Here is a 20,971-nt window from a genome sequence, read left to right as displayed (position 1 = left end):
CCTCTTGAGCAATCTCTTTAGTATTGGCTGTGCTTGTTACTTACTGGCTCCTCGTCTGTTTGAACTGTTTGCCAGAAGTCACAACCTGTCCCAGATTCTGACCCCCCCCAGTCTGACATCTTCACAGATGTAAGGAAGGAGAACATCAAAGTGTTGAGAGCAGTTGCCCTTTCGAAGAACATTCCCCAGGGTTTAGCACGATGCTTGTTTGATCCTATTAGAGGAAGATGGATCATCAGCTCTGTCACCTCCTTTTCGAGCCTGTACTCGGTATCTGGGGGGGTTTCATGAGAACCATCATTGGCTTCAGATCAGGACATGGCCTTTTTATCACTTCTCCTTGTGTTGCCTTGAACAATCCTATAGCTTTGCTTAATTTTGGGGCTGGTGTTTAACATCCCCTCCATCCAGGGGAACTTTGTGTACATCCATGTGTACTGGTTTAAGGAGACTATATGTCTTGACTGAGGTTTCTCTAGTTACTGTCACGATGGAGGAGCTTTTGCTGTCCCCCGGAAGAGTTGTTTGGCTTCATGACAAGGAAGTGCCTGTCCCAAAGTGTATTTCTGTAGCTGCTCACAGGCCGTATTTGCCTTCTGCTTCAATCCTGGAAGTCCTCTGGGCTTTCTGTCAGAGTAGCCATATTCTAGGTTATTTTGCAGATGGGATTCTCGTGGGGATAGACAGAAAACAGTTTAAAAACAGAAATCAAAGGCTTTGCTTTTCTCATGCTATTCATGAGCCCTTTATTATATTTTTTTTAACTCTGCATTCTAGCAACCTTCCACTGCTTTGCATTAGGGAAAACCACGCTTGTAGCGCTTGAGTCAGTTCCTCTGGTGTGCCATGGCCTTCTTTACAGCTTGCATCTAACTCGCTGCTTTTGTGGGGGCTATAAACATAAGTCTTGCCTGCTGCTTATTCTGATGTCCTTAGGAAGAGGAGCAAAGCAAGAAGGTGTAGGAGGAGGGATGTAGAGTTCTGAACTGCATTAAAGGCAAGTTCCCTCAAAATTGTACCATCTCTCTTGAACATTTTAGGCTTTTACTGTGAGGGCAAGTGGACTCTGAATGGGTTTCATCTGGGCTGCTGAGTTCCCTGCCCATCCCATTGACTGGAGATGTGTTAGAATGCACATGCAATATTTGAGAACAGTAGAAATAAGTTGTCTTGCCCTTACTCCTTTTTATAGCATCAATGCTTGTAAACCTATTCCTTCAGCTTTCACATCATCCTCTTGTTAATAGATGCCTCCTGCTGGAAAGAAAGAAGTTTTCTCACCTTTCAGCTTCAGAGCCTGCTGGTTGTAGTGAGCTGTTCCAGCAACATCCATGTGTTTTCCTCCCCTTCTACACTTGTCTTTGATACCTTTCCAGCTGCATTTGCTCTCCTTAGGAAGCCCCACAGCCTCGTCTCTGACAATTTTGGTGCTACCCACAGTGTCCTAATAGCAGTTTCGACCTTTCAATTAACTTCAGGATCGCCTCTTTCAGCAGACAAAACCTGTATAGATGCCAAGAGCCTCTGAACAGCTTTGGAAGTTTGGCTGAAAGACCATGAAGATTAGGGACATATTTTTCCTTTTGTCAGGGAAATCAACAGCAAAGGGCCCCGATACAAGAAGGAAACTTTCCCACTGACCACAAATAGGAGCTTAAAGTGAATTTTCAAGCCTTTAAAAATACAAAATGACAATTTATTTAATTAAGCAAGGTTCCATGAATGTAGTAGTATGCTGAGGTCATGGGCAAAAAGAGGCTTTTCCAGTAATTAGTGCAGGGTCCATGCTGTTCTGGCAGAAACAGCCATGACGTCAGTCCGAGACTGGAACAAGAAACTGTGCTGCACGGTGAACTTGAAACACAAACCTTATTATGGAAGGGGCATGTCTGACAATTACCAGGGCTGGTTGTGTTGGGGACAAAGTATGTTTTTCCGTCGAACATTGCAAAAAGGTGTTGTGGGCTTATTTTATTTCTCTTATTACTTTTCGAGTCAAGGAAGTTGCTGCCGTGCCAGAGCATCCTTACTTCTGTTTCCCCTGCCCTAAACAAGCAAACAAATAAAGTTATCAAACTTCCAACCTTCTTGTTTTGTAAATATGGAAAGTGGCCATTTCCACGTTTTTATTTAGCAGAAGCAACTTTGGTTTTGTTTTGTCATGTGAACCCAAGCAAAGGGCAGGTGCAGTGGTGAAGGTGGGAGCTGAGGGCAAGCACAGGGCATGCCTGGGCAGGTTGGGCTCTTGTAGCCATTTAGGTCTTTGTTTTAGGCTAAATTGTGGTGTTTTCAGTAGAAGCCAAGTGTTGTGACGGCATTTGGAGTACGTAGTTTTGCAGCACTTGGATTCTAGTTTCTGGTTAGTTACTGGAGCTGGAAAAATAAAGTTTGACCGTATAATCTGGCTTTTGGTATGTGAACGAAATCTTCACTTGAATTACTTATTGCTCGAGTTGACTTGTCACTGATCAGATAGCCTGGTCAGGTAAGAGTGGTTTGTATTTCTTGGTTTATATTGTGGCAGAGAAGAGTTTCACATCTTTTCTTTTTAAAGTCTATAAGAAATATTAATCTCTGATACATAAAAATTCCCAAGATAGTGTTTAAGGTTGTGACCCTCAATAACTTGCTTTTACCTAACTTAGTGTAAAGACTATGTGTGTCAAATGAGTTTCTCAGTTGTGTTTCTTCAGTGCATGCAACTGTTCTTTTTTTACCATTTCCTTTTGTTTTACTTTGCAGGCCATGACTGCTGTGAGACAGTGAAGGTGGCACTTTGTGCCTCTCGAGAAGGTCACCCCGTTCTGGTTGTGGCAGAAGAGAGTTTCCAGTTCGTCCAGGATGAAGCCTATGATGCTGCCCAGTTTCTGGCCACCTGCGCTGGCAACCAGCAGGCACTCAACTTCACCCGGTTCTTGGACCGGTCGAGACCACCCGCTGCAGATGTGGACTTCTTGGATGAGAAAGTGGCTTTGGCATTTCGACACCTGAAACTGCCGGCAGAATGGAACGTGCTGGGAGCGGACCAGTCCCTGACCGGTGAGGACTTAGGGCACGTGTGAGACTGACGGGTTGGGAGACAGGTAAAAAGCCTGGGAGAAGGGGTTTCCTGCTTTGGGAACCCTCCACATGCCTTTCAAAAGGTACGTTGGCCTCTGTGCTTGGAGGTGGATGTGGTGTGCAGCAGCATGGCACTACTACATCTGCATCCTGTGCAGGCGGGCAAACACAGGCATTCCCCAAAATAAGCCGGGATGATTTTGGAGATAATAGAAGGTGAAGGTGGAAAACCTGACCTTTAACCACAGCAGTGAGGGCTACTGAGAGCTGATAAATAAACCCCAAGGCTGGCCCAAAGTCTTTGGTGACTGCTGAAGCAGAAGTGCCGAGGTGTTTGGGGTGCTGTGGCATGTCCATGTCCTTGGAGTTCTGCATCTTTTTTTAAGGAAGCATATTGAAGGACTAGGGGGATATTTCCAATGTGTGCAAATCCATGCTGTAAATTTTCAGGGTAGTTTGGCAAATAGTTTCACTTAGGGAATGTGCCTATGAGGCATCCGTTATCTTTTGTAGGTTGTAATGGCATGAACACTTCAGTAGGATGGGATGCTGGCTTGCTTGGTGAAGAAGGTTCAGTTCTGCTCACTACAACAGGGTTTTCTGCAGGGGACTTTCCTGCTTTGTTTTTCACCAACTTGCTGGCTGCTTTTGTAAATACGAATACACAGACAGACAATTCCCGCAGTGTTAGCAGATGTTAAAATTGATTCGATAATATTTAATGGTTTCTGCATAGAAATTCAGTTGCTGTCATATGTTTACAAGGAGATAAACACTTGGTATTTTTTACCCTGATGTTTCTTTCTCCTTTAAACAAGCTGTGATAATGCAGACATTTCTGGTTTAAGCGATAAAAATCCAGTCAAAGTGATCTTAAGTTAATGAAAAACTTAGATTGAAGCTCTGAATTGTTGCTGATTTTGCAAGGGAGGCTAAGATCCAGTTTCTGGTTTTGGCTTTGATTATTTGGAAAATCAGCATGTAGAGAAATCAGGCCATAAGATTTACACTGATTTGCTCAGTGTGCATTTGTGTGCCTGGAAGTCGTGATCATTTGTGGCTCTGAACACTAATGTCATATAGAGCATCCACTGCACCCATTGGGGAGCTCTGTAGTGCTGAGCCCTGTTAATGCTGAGTGTTTTAGCATCTTGTGGTGAGGTTTTTGTAGACAGAAGTGTAAATTAATACATATAATGGCACTATATGCAACTATCATCCAAGAATATTGCTTTAAAATGTTTCCTTGCAGTGAGTCCTTTCATAAATAACTGGAAAAGGACAGCTTATTGATGTCTTGGTCTTTCTCTTCTGATCAGCTTTTTTCCTAGAGGCAGATTTATCTGGTTAATTTTTGCAGTGAGATAATCATGCATAGGGAATTTGGGGGAATTTTTGTGATTGTGAAAGGAAAGATATGCATGTGTAAGCATCCCTTTGGACACGAAACTTTGTTTTGCGAGAGCAAGATGGAAGAGAATCTCCCTCATTTCTGATAGAGCTCTAGATTAGAAAAGCCTCAGTAGTAAAACATAGTACCCCTTTACTGGTGCTTCTGGGTTAATTTGTGTGTGGGAGAGAAAAAAGCACAGCAAAGATTGAAACTGTGGGAGCAATTGGGACAATTAAACATATTCTGTCCAGTGCTTCTCCAGTGGGGCTGCGTCACTACCTATGAACAGCTATTCCAATTCATATTTCACATTTTGCTAAATGTCAGCACCAGACACTTCAAATAACCTTCTCAAAGGAGAACATAGTATAGAAATGAGAACAAAAGAAAATGTCAGATCCCTTCTTGAAAGATTTTGAGCTCTGCCTCTAAGCTGGCATGTCTCTATGGGCTCTTGTGGGTTGGAAACAAAACGCTGCTGTTTAGCAAAACCTCTGAACGCAGGAGCGAGCAGGGAGCCTCAGCCAGCTCCCCCAGCGCTGCAGCTTGACGGGGAACTGCTGTTCTGAGATGGCCCTTGCTGTCAGGCATGTTTAGAAGTTGTTTTGAGGGACTGAAGTAGGAGTCTGGCTTTTATGAAAACAGTTAGGAAGTAATGGCCTTTCTGCAGGCAAAAGGTGCATAGATGGTCCACCATCTCTGTGCTGATTTTGAAGGAGGGTGGCTTGATGTGGAAGCTTCTCCTTGCTTTTACCTGCACCCAACCCCGACCAGTCTTTGAGCAGGGGAGTTCATTGCCATCACACATCCCAAAGGCCAAAGAAGCTGCTGAAATTAACACCCAGCTCCGTCTCCTGATGCTGTCAGTAGGTGTGTGCAGTGCACAGCATGTGGTTAAAGTCCATCCCGCTGAGGAGGAGGCACGTAACATCCCATGTGCTCCTGGGTACCAGCAGACTGGTGGCCACATCATTAAAAAGATCTTCAGTGGTTTGCATTCATCCATTATTGTTCCTTACGTTGCTGCAGCATCTCCCCCCATTCGCTTTTCTAACATGTTAGTAAGTTTGACTTTTTAGTATGGAAAAGTGTAGGATTACTGCGGACAAAGCTATGTGAGAATCATCTGCTTGTTTATGTTTTGGTTACCAAACCAGGGTCTTCATTCTTTAAGAGTTTGTCATTGCTCAAGATTAAAGGTATGGTACGATCATATAGCATGTCCTTTCAGCTGCAGGTTAGAAATATCTCCACAATTACTGGAAACTGCTGCAGGACATCTGCAAACATTCCAGTGCCCTTCTTCTTTGTTTGTATGTAACCTACTTAAGTTAGCTGTTGCTATCCAACAAGGGAAGTTTGTTTAGCATCAGTAATCTTAATCTCTTAAACACTAGGTTGTCTTTACATTTATTCCTCTGTTATCTCTTCAGACATCATTTTCATTAAAACAAACTGAAACTAAAATGAACCTTTTCTGCTATTTTCATCAGGGCATTTTCAAAACCCCACTATGTTCATTCACAGTATTCTGATTTACTCCCCCCTCGCTGTTCTAGAACAGAAAAAGGTTTTATTGCTTAAAAGGAAACTGTGCCAAAATTAAATGCACTGAGCAGTATTGGTTAATCTAATCCTTCCAGTAATATTAGTGTAGGTATTTGGTTAACATTGCTCAGACCCAAATATTTACTGATTTATATTACTCTGGTACAGCATAAAAGGCTAAATATATTTGTGATCACAAGTCCTTAGTTCTTCTCCCAGAATCCATTCAAAAAAAGTGGACTTGTTTGGACCTCAAAGCTTTGAATGAACCCTTTGTGCCAAATTTAACACCAGACTGTATTTTTGTAAGACTGGGGCTTTGATGACAAGCTTTTTGTTCAGCAGCCAGTGGTGTGGAGCATGGTACCCAGCCTGGTCTCGCCACTGACAGTAACACTCGGGTGATGGAGAGCAGTGGCTGGATGTCATGAATCCTGATGGAAAAAGCAAGTTCAGAGAACAGAATCCTGTCTCTTAAACCATTTCTCAGTGGTCTCACAGCTCTTCCTGCTTGCTTTTCTGTGAAAAGGTGATGCTTTTGCTCAAATTTCTTATTTCTTTGCCCTTCTAATTTGATCCTGATTTAATTTGAATAAGGTGTCTAGGTAACAATTTCATTATGGAATATTTTCCCCTTTTTATATATATATATAAAAGCTATTCTCTCAAACTTCTCCTCATGAGAGCTCATGCAGGAAGAGAGTGTGTCTGAAGCCCTTTGGGCAAGTGTCTGCTCACCTCCTCCCTGCACGGCTGCGGTCCTCATCGCTTTTGTTCTGGGGCAGTTGTATCCTGAGGGCTGTGCTCTTCCCCCAGCCATGCACTGTCCTGCAGTTGGAGATTGCAGGTTCTTGCTCTTAATTATCTGGTCATCTGTATGAACTCAAGTGGCATCCACAGTTTCAGAATATCCATAATTAAGGATTACTCTTCTTACCATGGTATTCCAGACACAGCATTACTTTCAGGTGCCGTGTCATTATGTCCATATTAATTATTACAAGTGCACTCTAACATTCTAAAGAACATAGTTGCTACTGCTGTCAAAAGTAGGATAATTTGCTGTTCTCAGTGGCATTTAAATGCAGCTGTTTAAACGGAACAGATTGTTACACATTCATATCTAGAAATCAAAATGCCATATGTATTCTGAGGATCTATGCAATATAAGTACAGGACTCTGATTTTTCTATTTTAAATGTCTGGAGAGAAAATAAGCTAACTAGAAAACCAGAACACAATATTTGGAGGTGTGAGTAATGACTATGGCTTGTTTGTGTTGCAGATGTGGGGGGAAAAAAAGCAGAGAAAAAGTTAGGGAGGATCCAAGGCTCAGGTATGAAAAGCTTAGAGAGCTTGAGTTACCTAAATCCTTGAGTTTACTATCAGTAGTAAACAGATCACTTTCAAAATACCTTTTAAGTAATATTCTGACAAAGCCTTTGAGGAAACAAGTGTTTTCATGTTTGTCATTAAAAGTGGTGAAACCCAGAGCTATGGTTCCAGTGTTGCTTTTGTGAGCTTTCTGAGATGGTCCTTCCAGGAGCGGGTTAATGTTGGCAGAGGGTGGTGGTAATTAACCACATGGAGCCATTCCCCTGGGAGCCTGAGGAGAAGCAGTCCCTTTGATAGTGAGCCACAATTAGGAACAGATAACCAGGAGACCATCTCATTACAGAAAACATTTAACAGCTCCTTAACTTTAGGAACACAGTTACTGATGTCTTGAATATGTACAGCTTCCCAGAAGTGCTGTGAAACAAACATCTGTGTGCAGTAAATACTGCTTGAGAAATCAAACTCCCTGAGCTCACCAGATAGGAGGTGGGTAAAGAGGGAAATGCTTTGCCCTGGTTTGAAATAGTCTGAATGGATTTGGGTTAGGAGTTTAATAACTTCACCTACAAAACCAGTAGGATTTCAGTGTAAAGCGTGTGAGTGTCACTGTGATTAGAAATAATTTTGGGGTTTTAACAGAAAGAGAGAATGTCTGAAAAGAGAAAGTAACACAAAAAGTGCCTTATTTGGAAGAAAAAAGCCTGAAAAACTTTAAAAAGCTTTCAGAAATAGTTAGAAGGAAATTTGATTATTAGGAGCTAACACTTGTTTTCCATGGGAGGATGTCAAAGATAAGCAGCCGATGATGTTTTTTAGGTATAAACCCTTTAATCTGTTCATCTGCTGCACTGTTTTTATAGTTGCTAGTTGAACCCTTGCAATTTAATGTTTATAGGTATTCTTGTTGGGTTTCATATCCTGTCCAAGCTGCTGCTCACCACCTTCTCTGTCCTCTGATAAAGGACCGTGTGGTATAGATTGGCATGAGCTTTTCAGTGCCAACAGTGCCAAGTGGTCTTTTCAGCTACAGTCCTTGATAAGATGTAAGAAATCTTTTCTGTACCTAAATTTAATGCCCTCTGCAGTGGAAAATGCGAAGCAGAAAATAACTCTTGTTCAGGCCGTGTACTCAGATGTACCGCTCAGTCTGTGGCTGAGGAATCATTGGCGTGAGAAAGCTTCTGTTCCCTTTGATATTAGTGGGAGTGGGGGCAGGAAGAGCCTTTGGGGTGCTTTGAAAAATTTCTTGTTTATAAGACTAAAAAAAGAATTATCCACACATCTTTTTATCAACTAAACTCATCACTCCAAACACATCATCTTTGCCTTGACCTTGCTTCAGTCCTGTTGGAGCCTTCCTCTAGGACCTCAGCATTAAGTGACAGCTTGTTTCTGGGTTTTGTTCCCCTTGTTTCTCAGGAATCGAGCTGAGCAGTGAGAACATTTTGAGCAGAAAACAAGATTTTGAGGCCAAATTTGATGGTAGATCGCAAAATTGCTGAGTATATGTGGTTTTGGTGAGCACCAAGTGAAGGTCAGCATCACAGGGAGACCAGCAAGAGATGCTAACCAGTCCCTGGCTGGCTGTTCCTTCATGAGATGTCTAAGGGTGTGGAGGATAAACTGTTAGGTGTGGGTTACTTTTAATGACTTTTAAAAAGGAACAATATTTTTCTTCTGTTATTTAATCAGGATTAAAATGAAAGTTTTCACTTGAAGAACAGTTTGTGCTTTCTTGGATGTGTCATACCCCAACTTTTTTTCTCTTCAATGCTTATTTTTTTGTGCTAATAGTACTTTAAACCTTAATCCTTTACCATTAGCAAAGTACATTTGACAGGCTTCTGTGGAAATTTTGTCCTTAGTTACGCAGATAAACTGTCTGTTCATATGTCACAGCTAAAAAAAAGATGTAAAAATAATATATCTGAAGTCTTAGGTTTTGCCAGCTGGATTCGAGTGCCCTGCCATTATGGGACAATAATCATATGTTTCAACTCCTGCCTATTACTAGGAAACAAGGAAGGAACAAAACAACCTTGGCCTTTCCAAGAGTGTGTGCCTTGTATTTCCACAGTTTCCTAATGACAAGAAGCTTTTTGTTGACATTCAGAAGACAGCCATTTTAAGATGAGGAGCTCATGCTTGATACATGGTAGGAAAAGGAGCTCTGGCTATTGCATGTTAAAGATTGTGTTACTCATCCATGCCTGGGACATGCAGTTTGCACTATGGCAAGACCCTGAAATTATTGGCTGAATTTCCAACATTTTGTGCTATAAGCTTCATCTTGTCAAAAGCAGGAAGGCTGGAGGGATCTGTCTTCTTCCCTGTCCATCCAGCAACACTGTACTTGATGCAGACCAGCTCTCGTCTTGTGCTGAGCAGCAAGATGTATTTTTGATTATGTATTAGTAGTTAATCCCACAGATGGCACATGCCTTTTTAATTGCAGCCATGCAAGTTTTGCACACTCCAGAACCTTCTAAAGCCACTTCCTGGGGCCTCTGCAGTTGTTGTATGTACAATACTTCGTCTCTTTGCTTCCATCACCTGTGCCCATCTGTTAGGATGGTCTTGTGCCAGGGTCTGTGTTAGGCAGAGCCTTCCAAATGGGCCTGGATAGTGAGGTTGTATGTGTAATATGTTCTGGATGGCAACATGCCATGTTCTTTTGTACAGGTCTTCTGTGCACGTCGTTGTTGCTCAGAGGCATTGGGGTACAGCCACATTCAGTTCAGTTGCATTTGCATACACCTGTATCTAAATGCTGGAACTACTGTGTCCAGTAATTTGATGATAAAGAAGATTGTTTTAAAAGAATGGGAAAAAGGTGGGTTTCAGAAGTTGCAGTCATCCAAGCGCATTACATGGGCATTTGGGACAACTGGGAGAGAGCATTTCATCTATGGAAATATGAGACAGAGAGGGGCACCCAGTTGGATCAGAGACAGGATGGGTATTTGTCTGCATCTTGCAATTGGTATGTGTGTTTATTGGTGAGCCATGAGGTGGTGAGCAGAAGATGCTTCTGCCTAACTGTAGGGCTCTCAGCTGAACTGGGAAGGAGCACTTTGGTCCAAGGACCCATGCTTATGCTTTGCAGCTCTGTGCTGCTCAGTTTTGCTGCAGGGCTGTCTATTTTAAATAGGAAGATGATTTTCCCTTTAACGAAAGCAGCTAGAACAGGAGGTCCTGTGCTAGGACAGATGTGGTCAGAGCAGTGCAGCACATTTTTTATTCGGAGGGCAGTCCTATTCTCTAAAAGGAGTGCTTTTGTGCTTCCTGCATCTCAGTAGGAAGAGTTGTTCTGCTTTAATTATCCTGACTGACTCTGCCAGTGTACAGGTAATATGCTAGTACAAGTACATAAAGTGAAACCTTGGGCATCTGCTTTCGCTCTGGGACTACCTATGTCCATGCTTCCTTGTTTGGCAGCCTCATCAGTAGCCTTTCCCTATGTCTGCCTACACGGTGTGTTACTTTTCATTTTTCTTTAAATCCAAGGCTGACAATCACTGATTAACTACCTTGTTGTGGTGCTTATTTCTAAATCATTACACTCTATAGCATTTAATACCCGAATCCTTGTCATTACTCTCCCAGAGGCTGGGAATTTGTCTCTGAGTGAACTCAGCTATTTATTCTCTTTCTCTCTGATCAGCTGGAACCTCCTTTCAGACACATCACGTATTCAGGGCAGCATGGTTTTGCTTTACGGTAATCAAGAGGAGGTTAGTGGGGAAGGATTGGTTTGTAGCCCAGAGACCTAATTTTGGAGTCATTCAGAAGAGAGATGGTGCCAGAAAGCTTTTGGTTCTCGAATACAGATTAGCTCTTCAGGAATGGATCCAGAAGGTTGGGAAAAACTGTGTGTCAGGTAGGGAAGAACTGCCTCTTTTGGCTTTGTTTTGCACTGAAAGTCATAATGATGTCCCTTAAGAAAGCAAGTAAGCAAGAAAAACAACAGTGCTTTGAAGAAGTGATTCCTCTTGGGCATATATTTCTTGAGGGGGGAAAAATAATTAAATCCTAAAGCCATTATGTACTTGCATTTTTAAATCTGCTGTATAGGTTTGGCTGGCAACCAAATTAATAACCCAATAAATCATTGCTATGATGTTAAATATATTATACCAAGTGTGTTCATTGGCATGGTTTACTGAGACCCAGTTTGTGCTTTGTTGTTGTTGCTGCCAGTCAATACTGAAATCCTTTGTTAATTAAAAGAACAAATCTTTATTTCTCACAGGTTTTTTTTTTTAACCCACATGCTTTTGCCCTTCATACAGAAGTAACAGGCTTTGATCTGAAAATACTGTATTTCAGCAGTGCATCTGGAGCTCATTTCTGGTTGAAGCTTTTCAGAGCGTTGTTCTAGGGCTGCAGCTTTTAGAGTAGGGGGATCTTTTTCTGAGATGAAAGCTTTAGGCTCAAGAGTGAGTTTTACCAAATTAGAAGGTCACGGTTATTAAACATAAAAAGCAGCAGTGGAGATTGCTAGTTTATAAATGCTGCTACTCACAATGATAGAGCTACTGTGTAAAGTGGAAAAAAGCTGGTCTGAGGCATAATTAAACCAGGAAAGCAAAATCCTCTCTTTTTGTCTATATGAGAAGTTAACCTGTTCTCTTCCCTGATTGCTTTAGATTTTTGCTTCAAATGTAACTGATTTTTTTCATGCCCTGGGACAAATCAGCGTCCTATTAAAGAACAAAACTTGTCTGTTCCTAAAACTTGGTCCTGGGTGTGTGAGGAGAAGTCTTGGACATGTAGAAAAGCCCACCTGACCATGCCAGGTTCTATTTGGAAGCACTGCTTATGAAATGGGGGTGTTTTCACATTGACTTCTGTGGTCCCGAGCACCTCCAGTCCCACCGTAACACATCCCTCACTTCAAACTACTGGTCTCCTGGATATTGGCAGGCAGTGTGTTTTTCCAGGTGCTGCAGGTTCCTTGGCTTTTGGGCCGTCAGCTCCATGCCAGCCGTTGTGTGTGGTGTTTCTGGGAGGTGGGATATGGCATTCACGTAACCCACAGCCTACAAATGCCCATTTATTTAATTTTCCCCCTTCTTGTTCCTTCCCAGAGAACATCCCTCGGGAAACACTGATGCATTTTGCGGTGAGGCTGGGTCTGCTGCGGCTGACGTGGTTTCTGCTCCAGCAGCCGGGGGGAAGAGGAGCTCTCAGCATCCACAACAACGAAGGGGCAACGCCTGTGAGCTTGGCCTTGGAGAGGGGCTACCAGAAACTGCACCAGCTTTTGACAGAGTAAGGACAATTTGATGATTCCTCTGCTAGTTTTCCACTCTTTATCATGCTTGTCTTTGCACGTTATCACTGAAGAGTGCCCAAGAGCTATTCTCTACCCCTAAAGGCAATTTTGCTGTTATTTTGCTTTTACCTGTCTTGCTGGCAACAATGGGGGTCAGGTCCTTGGGGTTTAGGAGAAATGCAATCGTATAGTTTTGTTCTCTTTTTCTGTTGCAGAGTGTTCTGCTTCCAGCTGTCTCTTAAAGCCCAAAGCGAGTCACTGGAATAGCAACTAATTAAGACCTTATACAAACATAAATGAAAAGGCTTTTCTGTGAACAAGCACAGCTGCCCAAAAGAGGAGAACTAATGGGCTTCGTGGTACTGGTTGACTGTTGTGTTCTTTCTTTATAGATTTGGAGTTTTTTGGTTAAAGAAATATTGATAATGATATTGAAATAAGACAAAATATTGTTAGAGATTTTTACCAGTGTAAGTAAAATATTAAGGTAAGAATTAATGCAAGTATTTAACAGCAGAAACAGTTCTCTTAGTGGTCTTAAGAAGCAGCCAGATGTTACACACTGGTAGCAAGTAACTAGTGGTGTGAGCATTTACTGCAGTGTTTTAAAAGGAATCCTTTGGTAGATGACAAGTTCTTTTTGAACAGCATATGTTTGGAGATCTAGCTTTAAAAGCTGAGGTTCATAAAGACAAATAGCTTAGGTAAGTCCCAAAGATGTTATTCGTACAGGAGAAAAGATTGGGTCTGTATGTGCCTTATTCTGATGCCTGGGTCTCTTAAGCTTTGTTATTAGTTTTGTTTTTCTGAATCGTCTTTTCTGCTGTGTTGTCTGCATTATCACACAACATCTCTTCATTACGAGTTGTAAGTTATTCTCCTTTCTATAGTTGTTGGGCAGAGTATTAGAGGGCAGAAGGTGTAATCTGTGTTGCTGGAGTGATTGCATGTAAGTTTCATCTTTAAATTGAACCAACCGCATAAAAAGTGAGGATGAAGGAGAAGGTGGCGTGAGACGAGCTATACTCTAACCTTTTCTTCTGCCACCCTTGGCTGGGATTAATACAGAGATGATGACAGTGTTACTGATTTCTCCATTGAGTTTGACAGTCATGCAGTGAAAACACACAACTCTTCCTACGTCTTGTAAAGTTGGAATGTGCAAATTCATCCTATAACTGCAGCAAAGATCTCCAAGGTGAGATTAACCAACAGGCTTTTCATACTGTCAAGAAGCTTAAGTTGGCCAAAACTTGATTGTAGCAAATTCTGCAGTCTGAATGTGCACGGAGCTGGTAATTTAAAAACAAATAGGAAGTAAAAAATACTATTAAAACAGCTATTCATGTATTTGTGGAGTATTTCACAACCAGTTCCAATACTGTAATGGCAATTCTCGCTTAGTGGAGAAGAGAACTTGGATTACGTGACATTGCCCTGTGCCATTCCCTTTAACAGATGCTGCTGGTGTAATCCAGGGGATTTCTCTGGTGACCTTTACAGTTCATCTTTGAAAGTAAGACACTAGCAACTTCAGTAATGCTACCATCAAAATCACAGCTCCTGTTGTTCTTAGAATATCCTTAAACTGTTCAGTAAGGTTAGTTTTCCTCTTGGACTGCTGCATGGAAATACAGTGTATAAATATATTCCATGCCTCTGAAAACCCTGCTACCTCCATGCAGCCCTTCAAACAGAAATCTGTGGATGCTGGAGGTCGTGGACCCCTTTCTCAGTGGGAGAGTGGTGGGAGTGCTGTGTGACATGGGGAAGGCCACAACTGCAAAACAGGCATGTCCTGATTCCCCAGCAGAGATTTATGTTATCCTTTTCAGCAATGAGATGGGATCGAAGCTTGAAAATCCCTATTGAGAGGAGAAATACTGAGTCTCAAAATACAGAAAAGCAAATGCCATGAAGGGAGTATATGTCATATATGTGCTGTGAAAACACAATGGACACTGTACAACCTCTTTTCTGTGCTCTGCTTAAGTGCACGCAGCCTAATCCATGCACGCGAATTTGGCACACAGCTTGTACCACTCAGCAAAACACAGAGCACCCACAACCCATGTTAGCCAGAGCCTGTACAAAGGAGTAATTATTTTCACAAGTAATTAAACTGCACTATGCCAAATAAATGAATGCAGAATGTTTTATGCTGCATTATCCTTGGGGGAGGGGGGTGGTTTTTTGTTCACTTGCTTGCTAATTTGCAAGCGGCTGTTGCAGTTCTGCTGGGGTTTGGTTGCAAAGCAGCTCGATTCAGCTGTAGTGTAAATATTTTTCTCAAAACCCAATTACACTGGTGACACTGTGAGTTTCTGTTTATCAGATGAGCTTTCCCTTTTCAACTATTGCAGTTCTTCATGGCAAAAAATGAAAGACTCTTCCTATTTAACTTTTGCAACCCTTGAAGAGTTCCTTTCTTGAGCTTGTGCGCTGGCTTCTGCATCCTTCAGCAGCAAAGGTGCATGTGTTGATGCTTTCGAGACCAAACTGAGGAGCTGTGATGTAGCGCACATGGATCACTGAAGTTGGAGAGCAGGATGCTGATAGCAGTGTTTGTTCATTGGTTGTGTGTCATTCCTGAGGGTGCTTGTTTTATCTTTGAGATTAAAACATGCACCCTCCCGTATGAAGACAGGATGAGAAAATTGGGGCTGTTCAGCCTGGAGAAGAGAAGCTGCTGTAGACCTCAGAGCAGCTTCCAGTGTCTGAAGGGGGCCTACAAGGATGCTGGAGAGGGGCTCTTCATTAGGGACTGTAGTGGTAGGACAAGGGGGAATGGGTTTAAACTTAAACAGGGGAAGTTCAGGTTAGGTATAAGGAAGAAGTTCTTAACTGTGAGGGTGGTGAGGCACTGGAACAGGTTGCCCAAAGAAGTGATAAGTGCTTCATCCCTGGCAGTGTTCAAGGCCAGGTTGGACGGAGTCTTGGGTGACATGGTCTAGTGTGAGGTGTCCCTGCCCTTCGCAGGGGGGTTGGAACTAGATGGTGTTAAGGTCCTTTCCAACCCTAGCTATTCTGTGAGTCTATGCACAGTGAACATTATCCTGCAGTGCAAATGGAACAGGACAATACATAAGGGCAGGAGGGTTTTTTTTAAGGTGGGTGGAAATTACATATGCACATATATATGAGGATTTTTTGTAGGTATATTCTTGTTTGCTTGCTAGCAGCTTGGTTAGTTGTTTTTTGGGTTTGTTTCGTTTTGTTGTTTTGTTGGGTTTTTTTTTAATACAAATTTAACTACAAATTAAAATACAATCTAAATAAACTATCTTTACTTCTATGAAAAGCTTTGGAAACCAGGCAGGTTGCATAGCCTCTCGGAGTGTCAACAGTTTGAGTCTGGTAGGAGCGAATTCCAAAGCAAAAGGTCCTTCCTTGCATCCTGTTGCTTCCCTGTGTTTGAACTGGGCAGTGCTGTCTGCAGGGCGTTGGCAGAGCTGGGCTGCTCTGCTCCTTGGAGAAGAGCTGGCTCTGAAGAGGCCGCACAGTTTATTACCCAGGCGGGTAGCACGCTCCGTGTGAGTAACTTGGCCCCTGCAATAGGACAGCTGCAGTTTGCAGTTGATGTTTGTAAATGCAGTTCGGTGTAGTAACATAATCCGCCTGCCAGCTCCATGTTCTCCAGTGCTCTGGAAGTCAGGCAAGGAAAATGGCTCCAAGAAATAGCGAGCTGCAGCGTTTCGGAGGCGTTGGAAGCACCACTTTGTAAAGCATCACACACGCTGGTTTTATTTCTGATTTCATTTCTGCAGAGCACAGTTGTGTCTAGTAACCCAAAAGTACCAGTTTGTTCTGGGAAGCCAAATGCTTGTAGTTCCTTCACAGCTGAGAGTGATTTATGTCCCCTGAAAAAGGGCTGAAAACATTGCTGACTGCTGTGACTTCAGTGCCAGGTTGTGACAGTCATATGTAAACAGACTGCTTGTACTGCTGAGGATGTATAGGCTGAACCACCCTTTCCTGTATGCATCCTTGCCGTTACTATAAGGTGGGAACTAGGTGTGCAAAGCTCTGAGCCTCCTCTTAGTTACTTTGATTCTCTGGAACCAAAGTATTTATTCCACAAGCAGGACACAACAGGGACATGCAGGTGGCCAGAAGATTGCCACCATACTGGCAGGTGATGCTATGAATACTTTTCATTCTATTTCTGGCTAACTAGAATCAGCAGCTGAAGAGTTTATTGAAGCAATGCTGATGTTCCTCCCTCTGTGCTTCTACTCCAGACCTCTTGATTACTATTCAGGATGCCGGGGACTAAGTTTAGGGTATGGCTTGCTATGGTCTGGCAAGAGAGGAGAACAGTTGACTTTGTAAGTGCTTGCACAAAGTTAACATTTAAAGGGAGATTCAAAGACCTTAGAATGGCAATGAAGAGGACCCGATGGGAGGATGCTGTTTAGCTACAAAAGCATGGGAGGAGCAGTATTCTGACAGGGTCCAGTTTTTTGGCTGTGTATTGCTGCACTTTATCATTTGAAACACCATTGTTTAATTGATCATCATGATGAGAAAGATGCTGAGGTGCTGTGAGTTTCTTCTGGTCACAGCAGAGGAGCAGACTGGGAGCTGGGGAGTGGGGGAACCAGGTGTGAGCATGATGAAGCAGGAAGAGTTTGTGTTTCTCTCTTTCCACCTACTCATGCACTACATGCTTCAGCTTTTACTGACTTCCTAATATTTTCCCACATCCTGATAAAGGCTTGTCTTTTCGTTGGCTCCTTCCTTTCCTTTGTTTTGTATGTATCCACCTCTGAATATAGAAGAGAGAAGTGGCTGTGTCTATACAGTAGAAACAGCTTTTTACTGTCTGTGATATCCCACTTGGAAATTGGAAGTTCTGGGAGATGAGGTTCATGTGAACAGGCCTGCAAGGAGGAGCAGAAAGAAGAGATTTAGAAGAGATTTGAGAAGATTTGGTAAGATATGAGAAGAAAATGATTTCCCTCCTTAGCAATCCTGATCCACAGGTGATCCCAATACTTGGAGGAGCCATAAGCCCTGAACAGCTTTGTGTGGTTGGTAGGCAGTGATGATAGACCAGCTCCATTTCAGGACACATGGTACAGTAGGAACAGCTTTTTACTGTCTCTGATATCCCACTTGGAAATTGGAAGTTCCGGGAGATGAGGTTCATGTGAACAGGCCTGCGAGGAGGAGCAGAAAGAAGAGATTTAGAAGAGATTTGAGAAGATTTGGTAAGATATGAGAAGAAAATGATTTCCCTCCTTAGCAATCCTGATCCACAGGTGATCCCAATACTTGGAGGAGCCATAAGCCCTGAACAGCTTTGTGTGGTTGGTAGGCAGTGATGATAGACCAGCTCCATTTCAGGACACATGTAGAAAATGCAGGCAAGTGATTTCTCAGAACTGCTGGGTTTTTGGCCTCGGGCACGTGTTAGCTGGATACCTGGTTAGGATTCTCATATTTAGGGCCTGGAGCAGATTTACTAGAAGCTGTGTGGTTCATGGTGGAATTAGGGTTTGAACAGATTATTGTAGGAGAATTATTATAGGAGATGCCTTTGTAAACTGCTGTATCAGAGGCAGCCAAGGCAATGGCTTCATCTTCAGGTTGTGTTATGGAGTCTGTGGTCACACTCGCTTGCAGCATGCAGAAGTGTTCTGCAGAGACAAGTCATCCTTCCAGATCACTTGTCCTGATCTGAGATGCTGTTTTTAGCTGTAAAGAAAACATCACTTGGTGAAGTAGTCTCCACAACTGTGTTTGTATTTAAAATGCAACAGCATCTGCTCTTGAGTGTGTTTCAAAGATACACCTTACATTTCTTTTGTTTCTGATGAGACTCCTAGTTGATATCAAGTTCTGGAAGTAGTCTCCACAACTGTGTTTGTATTTAAAATGCAACAGCATCTGCTCTTGAGTGTGTTTCAAAGATTCACCTTACATTTCTTTTGTTTACTGATGAGACTCCTAGTTGATACCAAGTTCTGTGTTGGACCTACAGCTCCACATCCTGAGCAGGCTATGCTGCTTGTTAGATAAGACCATGAAAATAAAACAAGTGGAAAAATGCATTTACTAACAGTTATTCTTACTGAAAGCACGTTGTGCTTTTTGGCAAATATAGGTGATGACAATTTGTAGCTGTATTTCTTTTCTTAATGTACAATTAACATTGGGGCCTAAGAAATGGTTGGATTTAGGAGAACAGACGCTTTATAGTAGGAAATGCTGGATGTGCTCTGTTAGGATAGGTGACAAAGAGCTCTTGAAGGATCAAGCCAGCTTTTCTCTCTTACATGATTTCCTGCTGTACAGTGAGTATATTGCTGGTCAATGGACTGAGAAATTAGCATTAAGGATTTTGAATCCAGTTGTTTAATATTTGATATGATATTGAAGGGCAGGTTAATCCTGAATTCAGTTCAATGTCTGAACCCACTGCAGTTCATGTTGGTGTGAAGCATTATAAGGGATTAGTCATCATTTCTGCATCAGGTGAACTTTAACTCTTCCGTTCAACATCAAAAGTATTCAAATTAGCAGATGATCTGTACTATTTGCTTATATAGAAACATTTTTTCCTACTTTCCTGGGGCGTTTGGAACACTTGGGAACACCTGCAGTATGGATGCTGTGTTTGTTAAATATCTTTAATATCTACAAATGGTTGATTTCTTTTAACCCATTCTAGCACGTTCTAGTTGCACGTGTTTTGTGAGTCTCCTATACTATTCATATTGATGGTTACAAAAATAAGGAGCAAGAAAGTGTTTGTGTACACTAGTGCCTTGTACATCACTCAAGATTATGTGTGCACAGTTGATCAGGCTATACAAAACCTCTATTACCCCAACACTTGTGCAAATAGCACTGAAGTTCTCTTCTGTCAAATTTCTAAGATGTATTGGGTTTAGATCATTAAATCCCAGACTGGTTTGTGTTGGAAGGGGCCTTGAAGCTCACCCAGTTCCAACCCCCTGCGACGGGCAGGGACACCTTCCACTAGAGCAGGTTGCTCCAAGCCCCTGTGTCCAAGTTGGCCTTGAACACTGCCAGGGATGGGGCAGCCACAGCTTCTCTGGGCAACCTGTGCCAGCGCCTCATAGTAAATAGTAAATGAAGATCTTGGTTTTTCAAAGGGTTTAAAGGCTTTTATAGAGAGTAACACAGATTGGCACCTTGAATATGAAAAGAAATTGCTATCTTTGTAAGCAGAAGTGATTATTTGATCCATCCTTCTGTGTGAAGGTGGCAGATTGCAGGAGGAGTTGGCATGCTCACAGCGTTACAGGGGACTCTGCGTGTCATCTCACTTCAGATTTGGAGGCTTTTGAAGCCACAGAGGGTCCTTTGAGGATCAAGTCATGCAGGCTGCTTTGTGGATGGTGATTTGAAGGTGCCCGTAAGTGTCCTTGAAGCTGCTGAGAAAGTGGAGCAGACTCATCGTGCTCTGTTCTTTAACCTGGCTGATGCTGTTCCTGTGAGTGGGTGAACATGGGGTTTGTGCTGACTGCCTCGTACTGAGAGTGCCCCTGAGTACAGTGATTTCTCATATATGACAGTTGAAAAGAAAAATACTCCAGACAGAAATCTCTGTGTTTCCTTGATGAAGGAAGGTCATTTCTTTAGTCACTTGTAATGACTCAGCTGACTTCAGAGCCTCTGTGGATTTACACTGATCACCGCCAAAAACTGGACGCTTCCTTCTGTTTCTCTATGGAAATATTGATTCTGTTTAGATCAAGAGTCATTCTGCTGAAGTCAATTGAGTTAAATGGTGAATGGCTGAAATTTGCTTTATCTGAATTTCCTTGCTGATTTAACCCAAAATGAGTCACAGAAGGGGGAGGGTGGTTGTGGTGGGGCAGAGCAGGGGCAGACCCTCCTCTGCACAGGTTTCTCTGCTGTTTGGTGAAGCATCTGACCGTTTCCCCACCCTGCTCTGCCCATTCCTGTTGCTGATCATTTTATTATGTGCTCATTATGACTTTGCTTTCTAAATTGCTTGGCTTCCCAGAGAGGTAACCCTGTGGTTTCCTATGTGAGCACTTGCCTATTAGAAAGATTGGCTACTTTTACAGTAAGAAACCCATCAGCAAAGATGCAATTATTTGCGTATAATCACAGTTCTGTCCCTTCTCTAGCTGCAGAGGGAGATCTGGGGATGCCTGTTGTGACAGGAGCTGGTCTCCACAACAGGGAGGAGACATCGTGCGTGGAATCATGGAATAGTTTGGGTTGGAAGGGACCTTTAAAGGTCACCTAGTCCAACCCCAACCCAGTAGAGGCAGCCCTGGTAAAAAGAAGACAGAGAAGTTTGCACTTCTCACACACCCGAGCAGGTCACTGTAAGCCCTTATTCTGGTAAC

The 20,971-nt window shown here is 42.6% G+C and overlaps 1 protein-coding gene across 1 annotated transcript in view; it reads left to right on the top strand.

The window, feature by feature from the left end:
- LOC104403675 overlaps positions 1-20,971 on the top strand; it is a gene marked incomplete at both ends in the record, with an annotated part of 37,930 nt that overhangs the window by 5,035 nt on the left and 11,924 nt on the right. Inside the window, 2 exons of the mRNA XM_010011909.1 lie at positions 2,743-3,039; positions 12,430-12,613. Of these exons, the coding sequence (XP_010010211.1) occupies positions 2,743-3,039; positions 12,430-12,613 (481 nt within the window). The remainder of the gene's footprint in view (positions 1-2,742; positions 3,040-12,429; positions 12,614-20,971) is intronic.

This window comes from Nestor notabilis, unplaced genomic scaffold, assembly GCF_000696875.1.
Source record: "Nestor notabilis isolate BGI_N333 unplaced genomic scaffold, ASM69687v1 scaffold1053, whole genome shotgun sequence".
Lineage (NCBI taxonomy): Eukaryota > Metazoa > Chordata > Aves > Psittaciformes > Psittacidae > Nestor > Nestor notabilis.
Note: the sequence above shows the minus strand (reverse complement) of the source record. Positions and strands in the feature narration are given on the sequence as shown.